The sequence below is a fragment of the Clupea harengus genome, unplaced genomic scaffold (genome assembly GCF_900700415.2).
Source record: "Clupea harengus unplaced genomic scaffold, Ch_v2.0.2, whole genome shotgun sequence".
NCBI classification, from domain to species: domain Eukaryota; kingdom Metazoa; phylum Chordata; class Actinopteri; order Clupeiformes; family Clupeidae; genus Clupea; species Clupea harengus.
In genome coordinates, this window is record NW_024879764.1 from 21,633 (window position 1) to 47,378 (window position 25,746).

General features: G+C 41.2%; 4 protein-coding genes across 6 annotated transcripts; 1 reads left to right on the forward strand and 3 right to left on the reverse strand.

The window, feature by feature from the left end:
- Positions 1-1,448: 1,448 nt before the first annotated feature.
- Positions 1,449-3,362, reverse strand: bloc1s6 (biogenesis of lysosomal organelles complex-1, subunit 6, pallidin). Of its 2 annotated transcripts, none has more exons than XM_042704966.1 (6): positions 3,212-3,362; positions 2,918-2,988; positions 2,568-2,712; positions 2,397-2,484; positions 2,218-2,304; positions 1,449-2,109 (listed from the first exon to the last, which is right to left on the reverse strand). In XM_042704966.1, exons 2-6 carry the CDS (start codon positions 2,970-2,972, stop codon positions 1,990-1,992), a joined length of 495 nt encoding a protein of 164 aa, XP_042560900.1. In that variant the 5' UTR covers positions 2,973-2,988; positions 3,212-3,362; the 3' UTR covers positions 1,449-1,989. The 2 variants fall into 2 exon arrangements, with proteins under 2 accessions (XP_042560900.1, XP_042560899.1); XM_042704965.1 differs by having other exon boundaries at positions 3,084-3,317.
- Positions 3,363-7,482: 4,120 nt separating this feature from the next.
- Positions 7,483-14,045, forward strand: slc30a4 (solute carrier family 30 member 4). Of its 2 annotated transcripts, none has more exons than XM_042704957.1 (8): positions 7,483-7,717; positions 8,067-8,630; positions 9,418-9,564; positions 9,778-9,931; positions 10,693-10,921; positions 11,536-11,641; positions 12,994-13,128; positions 13,600-14,045. In XM_042704957.1, the coding sequence occupies exons 2-8, from the start codon at positions 8,243-8,245 to the stop codon at positions 13,752-13,754; spliced, it is 1,314 nt and encodes a 437-aa protein (XP_042560891.1). In that variant the 5' UTR covers positions 7,483-7,717; positions 8,067-8,242; the 3' UTR covers positions 13,755-14,045. The 2 variants fall into 2 exon arrangements, with proteins under 2 accessions (XP_042560891.1, XP_042560892.1); XM_042704958.1 differs by having other exon boundaries at positions 7,483-7,693.
- Positions 14,046-19,548: 5,503 nt separating this feature from the next.
- On the reverse strand, positions 19,549-20,965 carry cunh15orf48 (chromosome unknown C15orf48 homolog). Its single transcript, XM_042704960.1, has 5 exons — positions 20,889-20,965; positions 20,710-20,759; positions 20,488-20,576; positions 20,235-20,295; positions 19,549-19,918 (listed from the first exon to the last, which is right to left on the reverse strand). The coding sequence occupies exons 2-5, from the start codon at positions 20,746-20,748 to the stop codon at positions 19,850-19,852; spliced, it is 258 nt and encodes an 85-aa protein (XP_042560894.1). The 5' UTR covers positions 20,749-20,759; positions 20,889-20,965; the 3' UTR covers positions 19,549-19,849.
- spata5l1 (spermatogenesis associated 5-like 1) lies at positions 20,713-25,447 on the reverse strand. Its single transcript, XM_042704959.1, has 9 exons — positions 23,977-25,447; positions 23,681-23,866; positions 23,398-23,556; positions 22,954-23,163; positions 22,526-22,756; positions 21,883-22,017; positions 21,643-21,768; positions 20,889-21,555; positions 20,713-20,759 (listed from the first exon to the last, which is right to left on the reverse strand). Exons 1-8 carry the CDS (start codon positions 25,054-25,056, stop codon positions 21,418-21,420), a joined length of 2,265 nt encoding a protein of 754 aa, XP_042560893.1. The 5' UTR covers positions 25,057-25,447; the 3' UTR covers positions 20,713-20,759; positions 20,889-21,417.
- Between the last annotated feature and the right edge of the window lie 299 nt (positions 25,448-25,746).

A 25,746-nucleotide genomic window follows, 5' to 3' on the forward strand; every position in this document is an offset into this window, starting at 1 on the left:
TTTTTTCAGCCCCAGTTCCTGATCTGAAACAGAACAAATAGAAAGGTGTTGTAAACCAGATGTTGTTGCCGTTGGATATTGCTCTTGCCTATAGTATGATTATAAATAGGCTTTATGCCAAAAGCGACAGGAGGCAGAGTAGACATCTGGTGTTTGGGGGAAGAAAACTATTTAACCTATTTTGTTGTGTTATTTACACAAACACGAAACCACTTACAGAAATCAACAGTCAAATCAAATATAAGATAAAAATATGTGACAACATGTTGGCAATAATTGATGATTAGCTTTAAACCAATACATATCATTTTCCCTAGTGTATGCGGTTCTAATGACTATAAGTATATATACAATTGTGATGGGTCTCCATACATTCACACTACTGTGATGTGTTTAGTTTAACTCTAACTTTTATCTACTTTGAGAATTTCCCTTCCCAGTTTTATTTATCTGTTGTCTCTCAGAAAAAAATCTGCATTCTCAAAAAAAAAAAAAATGTATTACTTATCTGCGTATCTGTGATCTGCTTGTTTGGATGACTTTGTGAAGATATGGAAAGGCCTGACGAATTAAAGATTCAAAATACTCTGCTGCTCTCTAGAGTCTAGGATGGGTAATAACAGCAGCATGGCCCAGGTTGCAGACACAAACTCTTACATCAGAGTTAGCAAGGTGGTGAACTACATGTAATTAAACTAATAGCTTATTATTATTTGTATAGTGATTCAAGTAGTTCAATTATTTTTTGCCATTATTTGTGTAGTTAACTACTGAAACAATTGTGGGTCATACAAGGAAAGGAATGATATTTTATTTTACCATTGCTTCTCTACTGTAATGGTACCCCCTTTGACTGCCCCCCCCTTTTTCTTTCTTCCTAACCGCTGTGAAGACATGGCCAAGCAATGCATTCATCAGGCAGTCACACTTGACCGTTGTGAGTGGATGTGCAAAACTGATTATTGCTGTTTACTAACAAATGTTCAGAGAAGTTGTTACATGCTATTTTAGAGGTTACATGGCTAATTGAATAATCCTAACCTAGTGGGGATTCTTGTTCCTGGAAGGCAGGTGTCTGACTGATAGACATTGATAACAGCTCTGATATCATTATGAGACAGTAAACCCTGTGGTAATATCAACTAACTCCTCAAATCTGATATCATTATGAGACCCTGTGTTAATACCAACTAACTCCTCACATCTGATATCATTATGACACGATACACCCTGTTAATACCAACTAACTCTAATTGTAGTTGAATATTCAACTGCTGGGCCACCCATTGCTTGAAACCCTTATCATATTGTGAGCATGAGTCTTTCATTATTTTCACTGCATTCACACTAAAAATATATTCTTTGAAAAGATGCATGTTCACATAGTCTGAGGACCAGCTCAACCTCTGTCCATGTTGGTATTTCAGTAAATGTTGCTAACATTTACAAACATTTGAATCAACTTTATTACCTTTTCAGACAAATACAATCATTTCACATTGTGCTCTATGATTTCACGTAGCCCAAACACCATGCATGTTTTGGAGTTCGAGAGACACCACAAACAAGATCTGAAATCTGGCCTCCAGCATAGTTGAGCTACAGAATGGAAGCATCACCAAAACAGTCTCTGATAAACCTATAGGTATCCCATATGGGCCATTTTCGTGATTTGTGATAATGTCACGTTCAATGTCACGTTCACTTTAAATGTTCATTGTTGCTCTAACCGGTCACTTCATGTTTGTGTCATTTCAGTTCACATATGAAATGCAAGTACATTAGCTGGTGCATCCTATGTTGTAAGATGTTACAGAGAAGGGATTAATGCCCCCCCCCCCCAATAAATTAAACTAAAAGTAAGAACGGCCTCTGTCCCCCCGTGGCTATCGAGGAATTAAAGTCCTTTTGTAAATACAGAGGTCAGTTGATTGGCCCAGTAGCCTCATACAGATGTCTTGTCACTGGTGTGGTCTGGCATGAATCTCTTTATGTTCTTTTTGCAGGCTTGGCAATAAGTAGCCGTTCTCGCTCCAGCTCCTTCTCACGCTGTTGTTCTTTCTCCAGGGCTTCTTTCTGTCTCTGTTGCTGAAGTTTTAATGCTCTTTTCTACAGAAAATAAAACATGAAATTTACTTTGAATGCAATGTCCCCTCTAAAAATGTATTCTAGCATTAGACTCTTATAACATGTTTACAGATTTGGGATCTCTCTTACCTTTAGTTTACTTGTCTTATCGTGAAGAATCATCATCTCTTTTCGTATGTTCACCAATTTGGTATGATAAATCTTTGCCTCTGTGAACTAACATACATACATACATGAAGTTGTTTTTCAAGAACACAAAATAACAAAGATTTGTATAAAACATGAATTTGATGAAATTGTATACATACCAGTGAATTTAAATCAAGCAATGAATTGCAGTCTTTAAATTTTGTTATTTCCTGGTCCAGTGTGTCGAGCAAAATTACTTGGTTTTGTCTGTGGAAAAAAACAGAACATAAGTGTGCACTAAATTTAAACATGCAATGACACTCTGCTTGTAACTAACCACAATTACATACGTCAGTTCCTGCAGTGCTTGCTTGGAGTCTTGCAGGTCTGGTAGATAATGAGCTATAAGTCCATGTGTCAGCTTCTCAACGGTCTGGTCACTGATGAAGGCAATGTCCTCTGGCGGTGTTGATTCTCTTATCACCATATTAAGCTCTGTAAAAGATGTGCAATAATATCTGGAGTAGCCTATATGGGTATATCTGGGTATATCAGTTTACTAACTGGGATACTGAGATCATTACTGAGGGGGGTCTACCCCATCAAATCACTTCTCACAATCCGTTTCCTTGAATTATGACATTTGACACTTCGAAGTTACGGAGGCAAGGCCTCAAATACTTTCACACCTATCACAAACCTTGATTCTGTGGTGTCTCGCCCTCAGGTAAAGGTTCTGTGTCGCATTCCTCCATGTGTGAGCTGTCACCACTGTCCTCAACAATAATCAACAGAAAAAATGTAAGCATTAGAGAAACATCTTTATATGCACGTCTATTATACAATTAAACAAAAACAATGAATACCAGTGAGTTTCCAAGATGAGGGCTAATCGTAATGGCTTCATAAAAGTGTCTCGAATTGGACGTACGTAGTTTTAAATATCAGTTACTCATAACGAGAAATACAAAAATGCACCATGCCAAAATATTACCAAACACTACGTCTTCTTTATATGTGACAATCATTTATCTCTTGATAATGCGCGGATTCATCATCAGGCCGCAGACCACCTCACTCAGCTACATTTAAATTCCTGTAAAAAGAAAATATCATGTGATTATTCTCATGTGACAGTGCATGTAACCAAACGTGCTGACTGTGGTTATCCAATCTGTTAGGTTATCTGCATGGTACGTCATACAGACGCAATATAACACATTCGTATTGGTCTACAGAGCATTACATACCGCGACGTAATTGGTCAAAACCATGGCTCCGGGATTCGTACGTTCCCTCCCTGCGCTGTCATGTTATGTCCCTTATAGAAATGATCTGGTAAGAGTATCGTTAAACACATTACCAGATCGCAATCTGTGCGACAGTAGCAGACATTTTCTAGCTATGTGAATCACCTAAAACTTAGAAACGTGTTGGATTTGTTTTGCCGTTTTTTATTCAGTTCTTTAATCAACGAAACATCGATATAAACCAAACATCCGTTGCAGCACACGTTTGAAAAGTTTTAGCAGATTCGCCTACCGGTACCCAGTGCTATGTAGAGAGCTCTGCCGTACAATTGGCGAGAAAACAGTGTCAAGTATATCAATATATTAAACTCTTATTTTAGATGTGAGAAATGAAATGGCAGGAAGATAGGTGCCAGTCTTCAGGTGGAGGATCTCCATATGCTGAAGTAATTTGTTAATGTTAAATTCTGCACACTTGTGGAAACAGACAAAACAAACTGCAAAGTGCTTTGTTTTAGAAGTCTTTATTTTGAAAACCTGTCAATGAAAATTAAGTATCAATCGTGGCTGGTGGTCAAATTATTTGACATAATTTTTGACACCTCAGGACCTGTCTTGTTGCAAAGCCGCTTTGCAATAATCCATTTTGTGAACAGGTCTGTTATTGTCACAATATACTTCCTTCCCTTTGCAGAAGTAGGAAGTGGTTCTATCAAATCAACTCATAGAACAGTCCATGGCTGGGACACTTCAATTTACCGCAACAGTGGGTCCACTGTTTTAATTTTCTCTCAGCACTGGTATTAAGGACATTCTGCGACCCATTTCTGAGAGGCCACTATCTTTTTCACTGTGCTCTGATACTCAAAATGTCCACCTGTTCCAAAATTGTCATGCCACTCGTAAGAATCTAATCCTTCTCCTCTGCATTCATAACCAGTACACATGCACAATCTCTACTCTTGTAATAAAGCTGGCTGTTTTCAAACGTGTAGCTATTGGCTGCTCTGCTAAAGGAGGCCCAAATTTCCCACTGCTCAGGTCCACCGATGTCAGGGTGGTGTGTGCCATTCCTCATGAAGTGGAGGATTCATACTTGTTCTGATAGCACGCCATGCTGCAGCAATGTCAAGAAGTGTGAAAATGTGCACATTGACGTCTGGTCACGTGAGACTTCGTCGTCTACTCCAGCAGAACTATGGTGAGAAGAGTAACAAGATCATAACCAAAAACCATACATCCTGAAATATTCATAAATCTCTTTTCTCTTTTCTCTTTTCCTCTGGTAACCACAGGCAAATGACAGTAGGCTAGCTACAATATAGTTTGCCTATGTGACACGAAGTGGGGAAAAAATGAATGACTTTCCACTCCACAAAAAAAAGTTTGCAATAAAAAAAAAACATGTTTGTCTCTTTAGTGTCACAAAAATATTGGTTGTGAATCAGTCCTCTTTGGTTGACATCTTGCTTGAGTCAAAAAGTTTTGCCTGTGAGTTAAAGAGTTTTGCAAGTTAAAAAGTTTTGGTTTGCATGTTGAACTGGAGAAAATGGGCAGGATCTACGCTGATGGATAAGAGAAGGGTTTCTATTGGTGGGTTTGAGTTGGTGGTACACCACCGTTTTCTTAAGCGCGCTCCCAATAAGCACTCGACTGGAGAGGAGAGAATGTTACATATTGAGCTACAAAAAGGTAAGTTGGCATTATGTTCTAATCAGATTTCTGTATGTGCTAATAGCATTAGTGTTATTATAAAAATATTTGTATTGCATTACATCAGCAAGTATAGAGTAGATATGTATAGTATTACATTACATGTTAAGCCATTTTTGCTTTTGGTTGTGGACACTTCTACTGGCAATAAAGCTGGCCACAACCTGTTCCTCACACAGTAAACATGCATCTAACGATGTCCACCTTTTCTAACCCCTCATCAGCTCGTACTCTAAATGAGGCAAATAGAGTAGTGATATGTTTTGAAGGGGAAAAAAAGACAACCTTTGATTGCAGTGCGAGAAATATGCTCTCAAAACTGTCTTTCATGCTTGCATTAACAAAATACAAAAATAACTTCATACATTAATGTGAGATCGTCTACCAACAGGGTCCTCTGGTATTCATTTTGACTAGAGCAGCTACGCCCCTGAACCCCTTGAGCTTCGGTTTTCACCTTGACAAATGAGGACGCGATACATCACAAACACAACACGTTCTATGATGTACCATGTAGATATGATAACCCTAGCAGATATGATACCCACACTGAATGTCCTCCTTCAAAAGAGTGAGGAAGGGATCCTCTCTCTCTCTTCTCCTCTTTTTCCTTTTCCTCCTCCTCCTCTCTCCCTTTCCATGACACTTGGGCAGCGCTTGGCCCTGGTTTGTCCTCTTGGATTGAGGTAATCAGACTGCTGCCGACTGCGTTAATGCTTCGTCCATGAGGGCAAACCAGTGCCAAGTCGCTGACGAGTCCAGACCAAACAGTCCAGACCAAACTTGGCTTGTTGTGATGGCAAAATAGAATTACTATTTCACTACTATTGTATTGTGCTACATCTAGGCTTATACTAAAGGCTTACTCAAAAGTACATACATTAATATGTGAACGTGAATATACAATAACCCTGTCCATAGTACTTCTCTCATCTTGTATTTTGTTTAAAAAAAAAATCATTTGTTTTGCCTGGCCGTGGGTGACCCTGCCCCCGATTCCCATCTTGTCCAAAATAATCCTATGTAAATTAAAACAAAAAAATGAATAAAGCTATATAACTTTATACATGTTGTGTTTGAAGATGATTACAGCAAGCCAGCTGACTTCAAATGACAGCTTCATTTACCCTACCTCACAAGGTATCAAGCTAATTATGAATAACTATTTATACTTGCATTAACACGTTTAGCTTTACTTTCATTGGATTGGATTGGACAGGGATAACAAATGTACAAGGACACTGGAGATACTAATATTTAAAGGAGCAATATGTAGACAGGACACCAAGCGTTTAAAATCGGTACTGCATTCTAAATTCTAAATATTCTAGAGCGTTTTTTCCCCCCTCCGCCTTCTCCCCAGACTCAAAGCTCATACCGGTTGCCAGGTTGAGGACAATGAACCTACACAAATAGGCGCAAGATGAGCTCAACATTAAACTTTGAGAATGGCAAGTAACAACGAGTCCTACACTATACCTAGATCAGCTAATTTATACGTTTGTAGTGTTTCTATTTATTGCAAATTATAAACCAGCACATATGGATTTTTTATACTCTGTTAGTATTAGCTAGATGCATGGCTTGCTACGGTTGCCAAAGCTAAGCCTGTTATCCTGAAAACAAGCTTTGAAGATACACACTGTAGTTGGAGTTCCTTCTTTCCAGGCCCCAGTAATGGAAACACATTGCCCAATTAAACAGATAACGTATAAATCATTTCACATCTATTTCAGAGAAGTACCCTACTGTTCTCCCTTGTTACAGCCTGATGCAGATCTCAGTTATGAAGTGTCCTCACCAGTGTCAAGTAAACCCAGTGAGGGCTGGTCAGGTGGCACTAATACAAGAGGCAGAGGGCGAAGAGGAGGAGGAGGAGAAAAGTGTCCTAGTGGTACAAGAGGCAAAGGATCTAGAGGAGGAGCAACAGAGAGGAGCAACAGGTCCTGCACTCACTAACTGTCCTAACCTGTCAAGTTAACATGACTGAAATCTGTGAGATCAGTGATTGAAATCTGTAAATCCATGAGCCTTACACATCGCCCACACATGCACACAAAAGACAAAACGTGCAAGCATATGGCAACCCAGGGTGTCAAAATGGTACTGGAGAAATGGGCAAAGGACAGAATCACACAGGCCAGTACACAAGGAGACAGTTTAGCATGTTTCCTTAATCTCTGATGACATATCATGTTCACTTTATGATTAAGTACAGTACATAATGTATTACATACTGGCCCTTTAAGGATCTTTCATTGACTTTGAGAAGCAGGTATCATGTGATATCTCTCATGTGACTGCGCATGTAACCGAACTTGCTGCCAAGGTAGTTTCCGAGACCGTCTTTCTCTGGTAGTGCTTCTCTTGTAAACAAGAAGCTAACCTTACTTCGATGCTAGCTAGTAAGGAAGCTAGCTCCCTAAAAAGTACTGTGTCCAGATCTTACACTTAAATCATGGAAGTGGGAACAAACAATGACTGATTCACAGGATTTAGTTCCCCCCTCTGAGGTAAATAACCTGACTTTGCTGACGGTGAGTACACGAAAAAGCTATTATGTACAGAGTTAATACTAGATACATACCGTTAACTGTTCTCTAGCAATGGGAGAAACAGTGGAATGTTATGTGGCGACTGACATCATACATTAAAGAGCGAGACTGACACCATCATTACAACCTCCATGGCAGAATAATTACCTAAATATTCATTGATTATAATAACAGAAAAACATTTGCTACATCATGAATTTGAGCTTCTAGTCTATAATAACTGGATTGTATACGTTAGCTATCTAACTAGCACGTTAGTGAGCTAACTTATCTACATTGCTAAAGTATAGCTACATTTAATGCTCTGTGGTCGCATGTTGTCATCACACAGGTTTCAAGAGCACAATGTGCCTGGTCTTGATGCCGACAGATGAACACGGTTTCTACTAAAAAGCGAACTCCCTATTTCTGACCTCTTGTCTCACCTGGGACGTTTTTTCGGTCTATTTTTATTTATTTATTGTTTTCTAATTTATTTATTTATTTTTATCAAACGACTGCTCCAACATGTCGGGTGCAAACTTTATGGCAAGGGTGAAGTCCGTCTTCAGGAAGGAACCCGAGGACTGGGACCTCAGTGACACCGCTCCATTTGATTTTTCTGACGATCTGGTAGAGGATGAAACACCCAAATTTAACAAATTAAAGGTTGTGGTCTCTGGAGAAATGGACGATTACTCAGCTGGTGCTCCATCTAATGGAACATCCGTCAACACTATCGTTGTGGACGATGATGACTCGCTTCTCGACTCAAGTCTTGGGAGCCCGGGTGTGAACATGGACCCTTGTGTGAACTGTTTGAAGAGGAAGGATAAGGTGAAACAACGAAGGGTGATGAAGAAGCTTGGCTGTGCTGCTGTTTTGTATTTCCTATTCATGATAGGAGAACTCGTCGGTAAGGATTCTTTCTCTTCATAGATGCTGGTGGGCATAGGGCAGGGTGTAGCTCAAGTTTTTCAGGTTGATGTGACATTCTTCAAGTAAGGATAAAATCTCAACGAAGTCTTGCGTAGCTGCACATGTTGTAGATTTAGATTACTAAATTTGATTGGGTTTTGAGTTTGAAGTGCAGCCTGCATGTATGCCCTTACTGCCAGGCTTATGATTCAAGTGTAATATATTGTCAGTTTAATGCTTAGGACAGTATGGGACATTAACAGTTAATAACACTGGTGCATCTCTGGTAAATCAGATTATTTTAAACGCTCCGAAGTGAAATCTTGAATCGCACAACGTCTTAAGGTTTGATTTACGAAGGATTAGATAATAATGGTACTAACACACAATTGCAACATTAACAGCTATGACGGACATTTGAATACAGACTAGAAATAGTTACAGGCAGTTTGTGCGCTGCCTTTATGGTGTTCAAAGTAGACCTAATACTAGTCTACTGGAGGCCAATTCCAGCTCTCCAGGATAGATTCTTCCTGCGCATGATGCACATGATGACAAATAACACAGTGACATCAATCTAATACTCATTCCAGGATAGTTCTTTACTCACATAGATGACTGGCATTGATTACATTGTTGCTTAGTGTTGATTGATGGCTTTGTTTATGTTTGCGTTACTATCTTAGACAAACACGTCCTGGCTGCTCAGTGATTGAACATTGCACTTTGCTTTGTTTGTTTGTGTATCAAAATTAAACAAACTAATTATGCAAATTTGTTGCCAGGTGGTTATGTCGCCAACAGCCTGGCAATCATGACTGACGCACTTCATATGATGACGGATCTTATTGGCATCATTGTGTCTTTGCTGGCCTTGTGGCTTTCAGGAAAGCCTCCATCAAATAGATTCACCTTTGGATTGCATCGCCTGGGTATGACAGACCCCATCCCAATCTCACTTTCTATCAGCATCTTGTGTAGAGATCTTTCTTAAAAGCAATCAGTTATTCCCCCCCCCGCCCCGCCCCCCCATTATCTAACAGTAGTTGGACAAATGTATTTATTTAATGAGCAATCTCATTGCTTGTGTTCATTGGACCGATTATGTTCCGTTCTTCATTGTTCTTTGTTATGTGGTTTTTCAGAGGTGGTGGCAGCAGGCATCAGTGTATTGCTCATATATATACTGACTGGAGTGTTACTGAATGAAGCTGTGCAGAGGACCGTCCATCAGGACTTCACCATAGATGGAGATGTCATGGTCATCACAGCTGCGGTTGGAGTCGCAGTGAATTTGATGTGAGAAACAATAACCCCGCACGCACACACACACACACACACACACGCATGCACACACGCATACACGCACGCACACGTTCGCACACACGCATACACGCACGCACACGTTCGCACACACGCACACACACACACACACACGCATGCACACACGCATACACGCACGCACACGTTCGCACACACACACACACACACGCATGCACATGCACACACGCATACACGCACGCACACATTCGCACACACACACGCATGCACATGCACATGCACATGCACACACGCACACGCACACGCACACGCACACACACACACACACACACACACACACACACAAACACACTCACAGCCAACCCCTGTTTGAGCATCATCTCTGTAATGCATCCCTCGTGATGAGCAGCAGCACTTATCATAAATTGCTAAATAGTGCTGTCCAAAGTCCTGTTGTTTTTCTGTCCCATGGGCACACAGTTCCCCTCAACTTGGTGATGTTTTAAAAAGTGGCTCTGATGGCCTGTTCTCTGAATGTTGTTATAGAATTTCCTCTGCTTCATTCCTCTTCAGTTTAAGCACCATCACTACTAAAATGAATTAGCACAATACACAGTCATTCCAAGCAGGCAGTATAATGCCCATCTTGAGTTTTACCTGCTGCTCTTACCGTACTATGTGACTGCAGTAGATCCTATACGCTAGAATGTGTGCAGCACTCTGAACGCAGTGGAAATGGACCAACTAATGCCAAATGGTTTTGTTGTGTGATGAGACAGAATGGGATTCCTCTTGAACCAGTCAGGACACCTTCACTCGCATTCCCACGGGGCCCCTCCTCCTCCTCCGCAGAGCCAGAGCCAGGCCCACGGACACGGGCACGGGCACGGCCACGGGCATCAGCAGGGTCAGGGCAGCCTGGCAGTCAGGGCTGCCTTCATCCACGCACTGGGTGACCTGGTGCAAAGCGTTGGTGTGCTCATCGCAGCTTATGTGGTCCGCTTCAAAGTAAGTTGAATCCATCGCATACATGTATGGTGATGGGAGGCACTGGTGTAGAGGTAGTGAAACCTGAGGAAGTTACTGCCTCTGCTCACAGCACTAGTTGATGCCCAACACTAGGCATACATCATATGTCACCTTTCTCTTGATTTGATTTGATATAATAGAGGAGTCCAATCCAATGTGACTTGATGTAATGGAGCGCTGGTTATCAATCGATAGAGTGTACGGTATGGCTCAGTAGGCTAACTAGGTCACAGTCAACAAACTTGGCTTGCAGTGACCTAAAGCTGCACAGATGACACAGATACTGATAAAAGTGAATTAGTGTGCCAACTGTTGGGTTTCAATGATGTATGCTGCTGTAAAAGCTGTTGTATTTTAAATGGGTTTCTTAGCCAGAGCACAAAACTACATAGTGACTAGCCTGGACAGATAGTGAGGATAATAAGTCTGTTAATCTGAAATGTACTTGACCATGTGCCAAAAGAATGAATATGCGAATGTTAGTGAATACTGCGAAAACTAGCAAAACATGCCTTAAAAATAATAAAATCCTGCATAAGGTAGCTATAATGTAACGGCTCTATATATATATATTTTTTTTTCTGTTTCCACAGCCAGAATATAAAATAGCAGACCCTATCTGCACATATGTGTTTTCAGCCCTGGTGCTTTTCACCACTGTGAGAATCATGAGGGACACGGGGATTATCGTATTGGAAGGTAAGGGCAGTCTCACAGGCGACATGGGTTTAGCCACAAACATCAGGCTGAACGTAATGCCCATAGGGATGATGTTGACTCAAAACACTTCAGAAAGCAATCCAAGTTTTGGTTGACCATGGACAGTCCCTAGCAGTGACCATGGAGGATGGGGTGGGCCTAAGTGACTGTGTGGTTGTATGGAAAGTAAATCAATTGTACACCATTTAAAGATTAACTCTGAGGCACTGGTTTAAAAAAAGCAAGACTGTGAGTATGTGTGACTGTGAGTGCTTCCACCCTCAAGGATTCTATGTGTTCCCTGACCGCAGTGTTGTGGGTGGGTGGGGGGGGGGGGTTGCTTTTGTACACAGTTTAAAGACAGTACTAATTAATGATGTGGTGTATAGATTGATATTTTCCTGTTTGGAGTCCAGTTTTTAATATTCAGCCTAGAAGCTTTGCATATTTAAGAAAAGTTCAGACACTGTACCTTCTAATGATTTACCAATTGTGAATGGCATTTTATTGAAGGTTTGGTGTTCTATTATGTGGTTGACTCGGAGCCAGGCTCGGCATCTGATGAATGTTCTCTACACCAGATACTTCCTCAAAGCTTGACCTTTGCTACATGAAGACAAACACATTGATTACATTCACCTCATCCTGTCTCAAGGGTGCATATTGCAGTAGCACCTTTGGTTATTAGCACATCTCATGTGCTGTCTGATATGAATACAACATTTAAGCTCCCAGGAGATTCTGTGCAATATTGATGATGCACGTTATGTAATTTGATCATTGATGGCATCCTGATATTTTTTGTTTGTGTGACAAAAAAAAAGAGCGCATTCAGCCTAATGGTATGGGGCGAGGGGTAATTCTGGGTCAGCATTTCAGCTTGTCTTGAAGTCAGGAAGTGGCTTTGTGCTTAAGCTCTCACATATGGGGCACTACAATTGTCTGTTTGGTTGGTGTTTCATAGCCTAGTTTCATTTTGATTCTCTGGTATTGCGTACATATCAGAAGTTCTCAAGCTGATCAGCCTTTTGATTTACCAGTGAGCTTCCTCTCAGCTGGTCATAATTTAGGAGCTTGTAAAATCATGTGTATGACTACCTCTGTGTCAAGTGAATTTTCGTGTGAAGTCAGTGAGCCAATACATCATCCTTGTGGTATAATTAGCGTGGAGCTTGTGCAATGTACCACTGCCCTAGGCCTAGACCATCTCTGAAATGCTTTCATTTGAGGAATCTAGGGTTGTTGTTCCAAATCAAGGTAGGGCTAATGAGCCAGAAGTTACTAGACTGTATCTAAACATACATTGAAAGAAATGTCCTGAGTCTTTTTTCCTCACCATGTCTTTCCATCAGGTGCTCCAAGGCATATGGATGTGGCACGCATCAGGGAGGACCTGTTGAAGCTGGAGGACGTGCGCTCAGTGGACGAGCTGAACATTTGGGCGCTCACCGGGGATAAGACGGTGGCCCTCGTCCATCTGCAGCTCTGTGAGTGGCTCTGCTTGCTCTGTCTCTGAGGCCTTAGCCAAGTCTTCAGATGGGATCCAAACTTTAATTAGAACCTTAATTAGAACCTTAATGTCCTAATCCTGTCCCTGCTGGCCTACTGCACTGCACGAGTTACCTACCCTGTGCTTTACCTACCACATCTGATTGAGCTCATCAGGAGCCCTGGTTAGAGTCTGGTGTTTTGATACAGAGTGTGGTGTGTGTCTCACTTCAATACACCTTATACTATAATGCTGTGTGACATACCCCAGTGTGAGAAACAACACCTTTACAGTAGATTATCCTTGACTCTGGCCTCATGTGTCTCAAATTGAAACAGATAGGATTTGTCTCTGTCCTGTTTTCATGCTGTACTGATGCATACAACCTTTCAGCACCTGACTTGAAATACTGTGATGGACCTTTGGTGTGTATGTATGTGTCTGTCTGTCTGTCTGTCTGTCTCTGCAGTGCCCTCCAGCAGCGGGAACTGGGAGGACGTCCAGGCCAAGGCCAGGCACCTGCTGCTGCACTCACACGGTGTGACCAGATGTACAGTCCAGCTCCAGTGCTCCCGGCTCAGGGCACCAAACATATGCACTAACTGCCAGCCTATCAGTGCCTGAACACACACACGCACACGCACACACACACACACACACACACACACACACACGCACTCACTCTTTCATACAGAGCATATGCTCACACCATATCACACACATTGGTGCAGCTTTCCAACCATGCAAGTTGTCTTCGGAACTGCAGATCGTATGATGGTCTTCAAAGCTATTACTAAGCTGTTGACATGTATTATGCAAGGAAGTGGAATCATTTTTGCATTGGAAGTGCCAAAGGATATTCTAGTCTAGTTTCTGTTGATGAATGCACTTTTTTAATAAAAAAAAAACATTGCATATTCTTCCCAGGTTTTTAAAACAAACTTGCCGAACTTTTGTAAAATAAAAATAAGACTTTTCATTTTTTTTATATATATCTAATTCAAATCAACTTGAGCTTCATACATGTTTAGTTGTTTTATCTGTGGATGAAAATCATGGTTTCACCGTCATGATCTGTAAGGAGTACTTTTTTTTTTTTTTTACCTTTATTGTATATATTAATTTTGGTTTTTTATTTTGTGAGGTTGTGTGTGTGTGTGTGTGTGTGAGTGTGGAAATTGAAAGGCTCCTAAAGTCAAGTATGATGTCCAAGAGAGTGTCATGTTGAATTTTTAGTTGGGTATATCATGTCATTTCGGCCTCAAGGCGAAGCTTCCTTATGCAGATGTGCTCATGATGTATCTTAATTGTGACTTGCCTTTTTCACACTAATTGACTGTATAATTTTGTTCTTTCTTTCCTTGAACACACATTCTAAGAGCGAAGACTGCTGAGGTTCAGTGCAGTATTTACCAGACAGAAAATACCATAGAAAGGTGATAACGAAAGAAATGCAGGCTTGTGTTTTAAGTGACCCTTGCATCGTTCTCGACTGGTTTGAAGGCTTGTGGATTCAGGTCATGTTGCTTGAAACTCAATATCTAGCTTCACTATATCATGCACAAAGTGAGCTTATCCTCTCATAAATGCAGTGTTGGCAGTGTTTCTTTGGTGGCGTGTTGACTAAATAGTTAACACACAAATGATAATCAGATTGATTTTGCCTTCTTTGATAACAGTGATGGTATTAAAGACATGCTGTGCATTGGTCATGTTGAGTACTGTTTTTTACATATATAAAATGCTCTGTACCATGCACATGGTTTCTGTAAACCACAACCAAAGCATACTTTTTGAACAGCATAAACATTTTGAAAATGCATCTCGCCTCTGCCAGTAATCTATACCATGCCTTCAGACCCTTAACTGGAAATGCACAACTCTGTGAATGCTAAAGGCATATTGTGCCAATGTGTTTCTTGTACAGTATTTTGCCAATGTTATGGCATCACAGCAGTTCATTATTTGGATGTTACTGTTAACACAGAGATGACTGGCCTGCTTTTTGTGTTGTTTTCATTATTAAACTGTAGTGACATTTGCCACGGGTGGTAGAATGCTCTGAAATGGGATCCGTTCCTTGTCATGATAGGCTTTTGACACTTGAGATTGAAAATTTGCACATTCCTTTAACTGGAACATACACAGTTTATGTTAGCAGTGTTGCTGTTGTCACATTGATTTATCTGTTTGTTCCATGTGGTCAGGATCTCATTCCTGTTGTTGTTGTCATTCATAGGGTATCATCAGTGGCTTTTCACGGACACTGAGAATGTGAATAACTGGGTGTTTTGTTTGAAATAAATATCTTTTCAGTATCTCCCTTGGCATTTTTGCACCATTTTGGAACCTTTAATGATCTGACTGGATTGACAACCGATAGTGAGGAGAGATGCTCTGTAGTTAGTTCTCACTGACACCACTAGGTGGCAATGGGTTCATACATTAGACTGTGCCTGTACTCTATGTGACGGAAGTAGATGTAAAAAGATGTACAGGACACTAAGACAGAACAAAGGACTTGATAAGACCTTTAGCGTTTGAGTAACTGTGATTGATTGAAGTCTATCCTTGGCAAGGGTCAAAGGGTCATGCTAGAAAAACAGAAATGAGTGAAAAACACTTCAAATTAAACATATGATTTTCGTTGGTTTCTCAATAACGTATTTATATAGTTTTGCTGTCAGCAATAACAGCCATTACATACAGTGCCCTGCAGAATTATTGGCACCCTTTAGTAAAATTTAGTAAAATGAGATGCGAAAAAAAGTCTTTATTGTTTATCCTCATGATCTTTCATTCAAAATATTCACAAAAATCTAACCTTTAATTGAAACAAATATTTTTCTCAAAAATATGTGTGCCACAATTATTGGCACCCCTTCATTTAATATTTTGTGCAGCCTCCCTTTGCCAACATAGCATCTCTGAGTCTTCTCCTATAATGCGTGATGAGGTTGGTGAACACATGGCACGGGATCTGAGAACATTCCTCCATACAGTATCTCCAGATCCTTCAGATTCTGAGGTTGACGCTTGTGGACTCTCCTCTTCAGCTCATCCCACAGATTTTCAATGGGGTTTAGGTCGGGGGACTGTGATGGCCATGGCAAAACCTTTATTCTGCGGTCGGTGAACCATTTTTGTGTAGATTTTGAGGTCAGGTTTGGATCATTGTCCTGCTGGAAGGTCCAACCACGGACCACTTTAAGATTCCTGGCAGGGGCTGTTAGGTTTTCATTTAATATCTGCTGGTATTTGATGGAGTCCATGTTACCATGTATCCTAACAAGATGTACAGGGCCTTTGGAAGAAAAACAGCACCACAACATCAAAGATCCGCCACCATACTTCACAGTGGGTATGAGGTGCTTCTCTGTATGGCTATTTTTCTGTCTATGCCAAACCCACCTTTGATGTTTGTTGCCAAAAAGCTCTGTTTTGGTCTCATCTGAACATATAACCCAGTCCCATTGAAAGTCCCAGTAACATTTGGCAAACTGTAGGCGCTTTAGTTTGTTGTTGATTGGCAGCAGAGGCTTTTTTCTGGCAACCCTCCCAATCAACTTGTGGTGATGTAGGTGGCGTCTGATGGTAGTTTTGGACACTTTCTGACCCCAAGACTCAACAAACCTCTGCAATTCTCCAGCTGTGATCCTTGGAGATTCTTTTGCCAGTCGAATTATCCTCCTAACGGTGCGTGTGGTCAATGTACACACACTCCCTCTTCTTAACCTCTCCTGTCGCTTTAACCTTCTTAATTATTGTCATGATAGTGGAAATGGGTATTTTCAACAGTTTAGAGATTTTCTAATATCCATTTCCTGATTTGTGCAGCTCAACAACCTTTCATCACACATTGTCACTGTTCTTGGGTCTTTCCCATAGTGATGAAAGACTAAGGGAATTTGGCCTGTGTCACCTCATATTTATACTTCAGTGAAACAGGAAGTCATGGTTGACCACTTAAGAGTCCCTAATCAAACATGTGAACTTAAAAATGTAAAACATGAATGGAAATATTATTCAGTTAGATTTTAATTATAAGATTTTCTAGCGGTGCCAATAATTGTGGCACACATGCTTTGTAGAAAAATATGTATTTAATGTCAACAATGAAAATATTTTTGTGAATATTTTGAGTGAAAGACTGTGGGAGCCTGGCCTTGCAAGGGCAAACAGTGGGTACACAAACTGGAAAAGAGCAGTCAGACAAAGGAGTTCCGGTGAACAGAACTTAGGATTTTATTGTACAAACTGAAGGGGGAAAAGGGAGGGGCGCACAAAGGTAACTCAAAAAGCTTCACCGGTCTGGCCGTTGGCGTCAGGGGCTCCGTCGGGCTCTTCCTGAGGCAAGAGAGAGATAGACAGCGATTACTCGTCTTCAGTAATATAAAAGGCAGGCCGCGGGCCTCCTACCCTGAAACTGTCTTGGAAGGCGTCTGGTTCTCACTCCTCTGTAGCTCAAGACAGTCTGGCTTCCATATCCTCTGGTTGAGTTTAAAAAGGCCCCTGATTGCCTGATTGATTCAGTGCACCTGGGAGGGACAACCAGAGACACCTGGGTGGGGAGGAGTTCCCTATGAGAATCCTCTGGGGTAGTACCGCCCATCACAACACACACACACACACACACACACACACACACACACACACACAGTAGTAGGGGTAGTACCGCCCATCCAACACCATGCCTCTTAATTGCCTTAGTTTGGCTGTACTCAGCCATGTGGGGCACTGCTCACCGGCTTTGCCATCACAAGACCAAGAGGATAAACATTTTTTCATAGCCTGTTTTGCTCATATTCACTAAGGGTGGCAATAATTCTGGAGGGCACTGTATACAAGGAAATACAAATCATGTCTGCGATTTTTTTTTTCAGTCATGGACAAAGCCCTCTGTTGTAACCCTGTTACCAGGCAATGTGGTTACTAGGGAAGTTATGAGAGATAACAACACAAGCAGTTAGGCGTGTGTATTTACTTAACACAAATTAGTTTTACTACACTCACTTTGCTCAAATGCTATATCTTGACCAATAAGACATGGACATGATGTCCTTTTCTTTTATTGCTTGTGAGTACATCATCTAGGAGTGTTCTGTCTTACACTAGCTCTGTTTCTAAGCAGAGAAGGAATGTTTAAAGAATAAAGGTTTATATCGGTAGCATCAGCACAGAGATGCCAAGCCAAAGTGTGTCTGTCAGTGGCCCCTGACAAGAACAGACCTTCTGATGGAGTCAAGTGGCTACAGGGCCATGAGCTCACTCTATTTCCTGGTCACATGATTTGCTGGTGGGAAACCATGACAGCATAGGCGAGTAGAGCAGTCAGTCACGTACACAGGACAGGGCATGAGGTCATAGTTACACTTTACCGTGTCTGCTCTCTCCCACTCCAGATTTCTGAATGAACAGTGTGGCCCCCAGCCCAACCTAGGGGCCACACTAGTGTTTATACACCAAAGAGGGCAATGACAGTGAAGAGGAATAATGTCAGCTTTGTTTTAACTTTTTGTCTCAGTAATTTGAGGCGAACAAATCTCTCAAACCAGACATTTTTTTTTTATCAATACGACTCAAATAATGTTATCTTTACATAATAGTTTATAGTTTAGGGTATACATAGCTTTGATAAAGAGCTAATGGCTGGCACCTCATGGAATCCTCTATGTGCCATAATGATCCACTGATGTTCACTTCTCTACTAGAAGCAGAATTCCACAATAAGAGGATTGTCTCTGAATGTCAGTGACAAGGTGATCATCATTAACTAGTGCAGCAATGAAAACAGCAAATGTCTCTAGGAAGAAACATGGCTGAGTGTTAATTGTCAGTTTTTGTCAACAAGTTTCGATATATCAACACGTGCATTTATTTCTGTTTCTGTTCAGAGATCAAATTGGTTTTAATTGAAGAACTGAACAGTATAAACAAGTGAGCCCAACATGTGTCTGATCATTCTGTCTAAATTCATTGTGTCCACTGAGGCATGAACATCATGCTCAAATGACCTTAGCAAATCACAATAGTCAACACTATATGTACACTGAGATCATTGGTTTTACAACGATTCATCTTTTGTTATGGATTACTGCTAAAGATACACTTCAACACAATAGAGCATGAATCACAGAGGCACTTATGAAGCTTTCCAATCGTGTTATTTATATATGTTTAAAATTCTGGTCATCATGACAGATTTCCACAGTATATGGGAAAGAACTTCACTGTGTTTTAAAATGACAAAATTGTATTTTCTTTTAAACTCCCTTATTGATTTTGTGTATTTTCACGGGAGTGTGCTGAGTTGCTGTAACAGAAGGCAGTGTCTATCAGAAAATTAATCTCACAGTAATTATGTTAAGAGCTGGATTGTGACTCAGTGATAGTCAGTAAGTATGAAATTACAAAATGACCATTTTTGTATCACTTTATTTTACTGTACACAGATTGTTATATTAACACATTTTAAGAGCACAAACATTCTTATAAACATATTTTTCAGATGTGCAGAAGATACATCACTTTCACATTTATTTTAAGTTGGGTAGCCAAAGCATAGACTGAGACAACGTAGGCTGTAACCCACCAATTTAGCAGAAGCATTTCCGCACACTGATCGTCCATGAGCCTAGTCTGTGCAGAAAGGATTCCGCTAGACTGGTGAGAGGTGCCGGCGCAGGTGTCTCTGAAGCAGGGAGGCATGTTCGTGGCTTTCATTTAGTCAGGCTCTTCACCAGCTCCAGCTCCTTCACCGGCTTCCATTGTTGGTTTATGGTGATGAGCTGAAGGTGAGGGGTTGAGGAAAAGCTATTGAATGTACTTAAAATATTCGAGACGTTGGGAGTTGTGAGATTGGTGACCAGCATTGGTGAACAACATTGGTCAAATTTTGACGTCACTATGAATTTCTAGATAGCTTCTTTGAAACTGGATGTCACGCGAGGATGACTCAGCAGAGAATTCTCTGATAACAACGTTGCCTCAGTTTTTTAAAGTTGTTTTCAATATATAATTATAATATATATATATATATATATATATATAATTCAGAATACATTTGAATGCACATTTATAGAACGCATGAATATTTAATCCTACCTTTTGTGGTTTGGATGGATCTACCCTCTCCCAGGGCTCTGGATTTTTCGACCGGTTAAGTCTAGAAAATGTACATTAATGATATATCAATTATGTAAATGAACCTATGAGCCATTTTTGACAAATGTAGTCAGAATCTGCAATAGGAAAGCAATTGAGATACTATTTTTTTTATGAGAGGCCATCACATAGTCGACCTATCTCTGGTCTAACTTAATCAAAACAAAATGTTCGAAAAGAGAAAGCTTCTCACATCACATCAGGCTTGGTCAGCAAGAAGTAAAGTGACGCAGTAGCGGCACCAGCTGCCGCCATACCCGTGAATCCAATTAAGGGAATAAGCTGGAAATATATATGATCAAATAGTCTAAATCAAGGCATTAATAATTCAAAACAAATTTGACGCAAAATAGTTTGAATGCTTCCACATACATAATATGTGGATTTCTCTTTCACTTTACACTCTCAATCCTACCTCTTTTCTCTTCCGTAACATCAAAAAGAACCCAGACATGTTGCCTAAATCTATAAAAGAATGGAAAATAAATTCAAACTAGTTACTTTTAAAGAATTTAAGAATTATTTTATCATGAACTACACACGGGCTCTCAGCATATTCCCAGCATCACACGGAAGCCAGGCGTTCATTCCTACCTTCCTCGGTTTAGCAATTGGCAGTTCAAGGTGCGTCTGTGAGCAGCATCCTGATACGAACCCTTATAGCTCACCACCGTAGAAGTGATACGAGTTTCAAGGCACGTACACAAACGTCCGGTATCAAAATCAATCGCAGAAACTAATTATGCAGAACAAGTTAGTTGTCACCAAGGGACAGGAACGCCCCCTGATGGCTTTACCATACCATAAATAAATGAACGTGAAGAGATACAGATGGCGCCAAAAGCATGCAGATGTTTCTTTTCAATAACCACAGCTCTAAACGTATTGCACCTGCTCAGTATTTCCGAGCAAGACCGCAAAATGCTCATTGACAATAATAGGTATTCACAAGGATCTCACAAAACAAGGATAGGATCACTAGAAACAAAGCACCTTGTATAATCACTAGACAGGATGTGTAGTAGGCCTACACTACATATTTTGCATATTTATTTAAAATAAACATTAAACATATATACACATGTATACACATACATTTTTTCGCTTGCCATGGGAACATCATTCATGTAAAAAGGTGTTGATAATTTTCTATTTCTTGTACATTGAGGGAGGGCTTCACATTTTGCAAGGCTTTAATGAAGTATTTTTGCTGGATTCTGGAAGCTTCCATGCTCTCCTCATGAAGAGTCAAAAGAGCCGCCTGATAAGAAGAAAAAAAAAAACAGGCAGATTAGGATAAGAGAGGATTCGTCATTTCAAAAAATACAGTTTTCGTTTTCCTCCTTACCTCTTTGCATAGATTTTCTAGGTCAGCTCCAGAGAAGAGTGATGTTTGAGTCGCCAGTTCTTCCAAGGACACATCTGAATCCAGCGGCATCCTTTCTGTGCAAAGCCTCAGTATGGCCAGTCGAGCCTACCGGGAGTACCATTCCCATCCAGATTAGTTTTCTTTTGTGTGCTGTACCTACAGTGTAACTCATGTCTGAACTTCTTTGCACAAGACTTGAAAGACCATGCATGCATTTACCTCATAGTCTGGGGGTGGTACATAGATGATCTGATCGAGCCTGCCAGGACGCATCAGGGCACTGTCCAAAGCATCAGGGCGATTTGTTGCAGCAACAATCATCACATCTTTGTTGCAAACCTCATGGAACTCCATCTAAAAGATGCAAGATACACAGTCAAGGCAATTTTCAGACATGCTTAGAGGCTGTGTATTGATGGGTTAACTCACAAAATCACACAAAAGCACATTCTTCATTTCTTCCATTAAAAGGGCCAGGGGTGTAACTATAGGGGGTGCAGCAGGTGCAGCTGCACCTGGGCCCGTGGGTCTTGGGGGCGGGTAGCCGGGGGTTTTTCAACCAAGAAAAATATCTGCGCAGGGGGAGGGGGTGTGGCGGCGGCGGTTAGTGACATACCCTGACAATTTCACAGTTTTAAGTGTTGTAGGCTGAATATCTGCGCAGGGGGAGGGGGCGTGGCGGCAGCGGCGGTTACAAACATGGGGTACGGGACTGTAAAATGTTTGGGAACCACTGCCTTACGCCACTGACTAGGGCCTGTCATAATAGCCTGCACCTGGGCCCGTCGTAACTACGTTACGCCACTGAAAAGGGCCTCTTTACGTTTTCATTACAAAGCTGTCCGTGAATGGCAACACTGACCTGCTGCTCCTGCTGGGACTCTGGATGCCCCTCGGACTCGCACAGCTTCTTCTGGGTGCTTCTCCTCTCGGCCGTCTTAAGGCCGACCCCATCCAGCTCGTTCAGCAGCACTGACAGCACCTGGGCCTGGACACTGTGGGCAGCACGAGCGCCCCCTCTGGAGCCCAGGATGGTGTCCACCTCGTCCAGGAACACAATGGAGGGGGCACAGGCCCTTGCCTGACGGAACAGCTGCAAAGGAGAAGAGCTTAACATTGTTTACCACGGTCAACTATCATAAAATAAGCCATTTGCTGACAATTGCATGCATCTTAATATGAAATTTAAACTTAAACTTACTTAAAATGCTAAAATCTAAATATATTGCATATTTCATACAAATAGTATAGAAACTGGAGTGTAATGGTTTGTTAAGAAGAAATATGAACCTGCGCCAAGGCCTTCTCAGAGTCTCCAACAAAGGGTGAGAAGAGGTCAGCTCCACTGACAGACAGAAAGGCACAGTGTGAGGAGGTGGCCACAGCTTTGACCAGGGTGGTCTTGGCACATCCTGGTGGCCCGTAGAGAAGTATACCTTTGGGGCGTGACAGGCCCAGTCTTATGAACGACTCGGGGTATTTCATGGGCCACTCAATACTCTGAGGAAAATCAGAAAAATATGTGTTAATTACACTGGCATGATGACAATATCCAATACAGCATCCTCACAAATACTGAAATGGAAATGCAGGCATATATATTTATATAATATATTTGAATTTTAGGAATCATAATTAGTTGCTTTAAAAACCCATCAAGATGTATCAAAAATGAAAACAACTAACAAAATACATTTTATAAGTCCAAAAATGAAAAGAAAGAAGATTAAGCACCTGTTTTAATTTGAGTTTCACGTCATCAAGTCCCCCTATCTGTTCCCAGGAGATTGGCTTGTAATCGGTCAGGCCAATACTGCTTCTTAAACAAGAAGGCTGTACCCGCTTTAGGGCTTCATGGAAGTGGTGCATTCCAATGGATTTCTCCTCCGAGCCCTTATAAAGCAGTAGACAAAACATGTTAATGACTCCGTTAATTAGTTAGATTAATTAATTAATATCCAATTAGATTCAGCATTTGAGTTTGATTTCCTCGTGTAAAACATTTGGGCTTCCGTACCTCTGGGGAGTGGAGGATGGCCTCAAGAGCGGCCTCCCTGCAGAGGGCACTCAGGTCAGCACCCACATATCCAGTGGTCACTTCAGCCAGGGCAGTGAAATCAACACTGCTTGAGAGGGGCATCTTGTCACTTACACATTCCAGGATTGATTTTCTTTGTCTAAGGGTTGGAACACCGATGATGACCTAGAAAAAAAAAAAAGACAAGGAAACTTAAGTTTTTGTCAGGATATAGAGTCACGTATACTTTCAATAAGTCACGCAACCGCAACCACTGTAAGTTTAACCAACTTCACCTCTCTGTCAAATCTGCCAGGCCTCCTAAGAGCAGGATCTAATGTGTCGGGCTGATTTGTTGCTCCAATTATGACAAAGTGGTCTTTACTGGCGATGCCGTCCATCAAGGTCAGCAACTGGGCCACCACTCTGTTCTCTGGCGCGCTTGATGAGCCTGCTCTCTTCGGACACAGGGAGTCTATCTCATCTATGAACAAGACACATCGTCCCTCTTCAGAAGCTGCCTGAGCCTGCTGGAACATGGCCCTCAAGTTCTCCTCACTCTCTCCAGGCCTGGATCCAAGGATCACGGGTCCGTTAATCGTTATCAGAGTGGCACCGACCTCGTTTACCAGGCTTCGCACTAGCATGCTCTTTCCTACACCCGGTGGCCCAACTAGCAGTACCCCTCTGGGACACGACACGCCTAGCTTTCTTAGGGTGTTGGGATAAAAGAGAGGCAAATTAATGAGCTCTTTCAGTGAGGCATAGATATCCTCCATCCCACCCATGGATATCCTTGGCAATTCCTCAGCAGTTCTTCGACGGTGTTCTGCAAGGGTGATGACAGCTGCTATTTCCAAAAAAGTCTTCTCTGTGACTAGGCCTGCCTTGGTGGAGCCTGAGTTAGCATTCTCAATGTGAATGCAGGTCATTTCAGTTGCAAAAGAACTGATGGTGATGATATGCTTTTCATGTACATACATACCACTTAGAATTTCCTTCACATTTTCACTAATTAAATGAGAGGGCATCATTTTCTTGAACTTCATGCTTTTCACAACAACGTTTACTTTGACACGTTTCAGTTTTGGACAATTCAGTGGTCTAATATCTTCACAGTTAAAAGGAAGTGATTTGTATATTGAACGGCTGAAATTAGGTGTAGCACATCTGGTATCAAACTGAAAATATCCCTCCGCCAAGTCACTTCGTGGCCAAGCTGTGCAAAGGCAGGCTCCTCCAGGTGTAGAAATCAGGACAGGTGTTCCAATAGTAAGTCTGAGGCTGGCCATTAGACCTGGACCGATTCGGCATCTTTGGGTGTTTTTGTCTTGCGGGTCACAGGGTAACAACTGCAGTTCTTTCATAGACATCATTTTTGCATCCTCTTGTAGAATATGAGTGAATTACAAATGGGCCAGAATGGGTGAAGATATAAAAACGCAATCTGGCAAGAAGGGTGACAATTGTTTTCTCAAGAAGGCTGTAACTGTGACTAATGTAACATTAGACGTATGCCATAACTTATTTCCAGTCGCAATATCGGATAAATTAGCTTACAACAGCTTAGCACTAGACAGGAATTTAAATATGAGAGGCAGAACTCAACAACGTAACATTACGAAGGCACGCTGAGTTTGGAAAAAAGGTTGACGTTGTTGTAATATACAAATATACTATTTCAAAGTTCCTTTACAGCATGGGTTAGCAGCGACGCTGATGGGCTACCATGTAAACAGTAACGTTACAGTAGAATCCACGTGTGCGACGTCCATATATTGTTGGTCAAGTAAAAACACTCCCTTGGTCTAAACGAATAAAACAACATGCAAGTCTACAAAAAAAGGATTCACAAATGAAGATATGTACGTGTATTTAATTTATAGTATTTTACTTATATTTGTAAGTTATTTTATTTTCATAAGAGGGAGTACTTGGTTAATGAATTTGGATTTATGGTCGTCCAACTATTTATGATCCGACGGTCTCTTCACTTTGAAAATCGTCGATCGCCATCGTGTGGGAAGGATAGGGAATGACATCTAATAAGGGACAGAAGAGTTTTC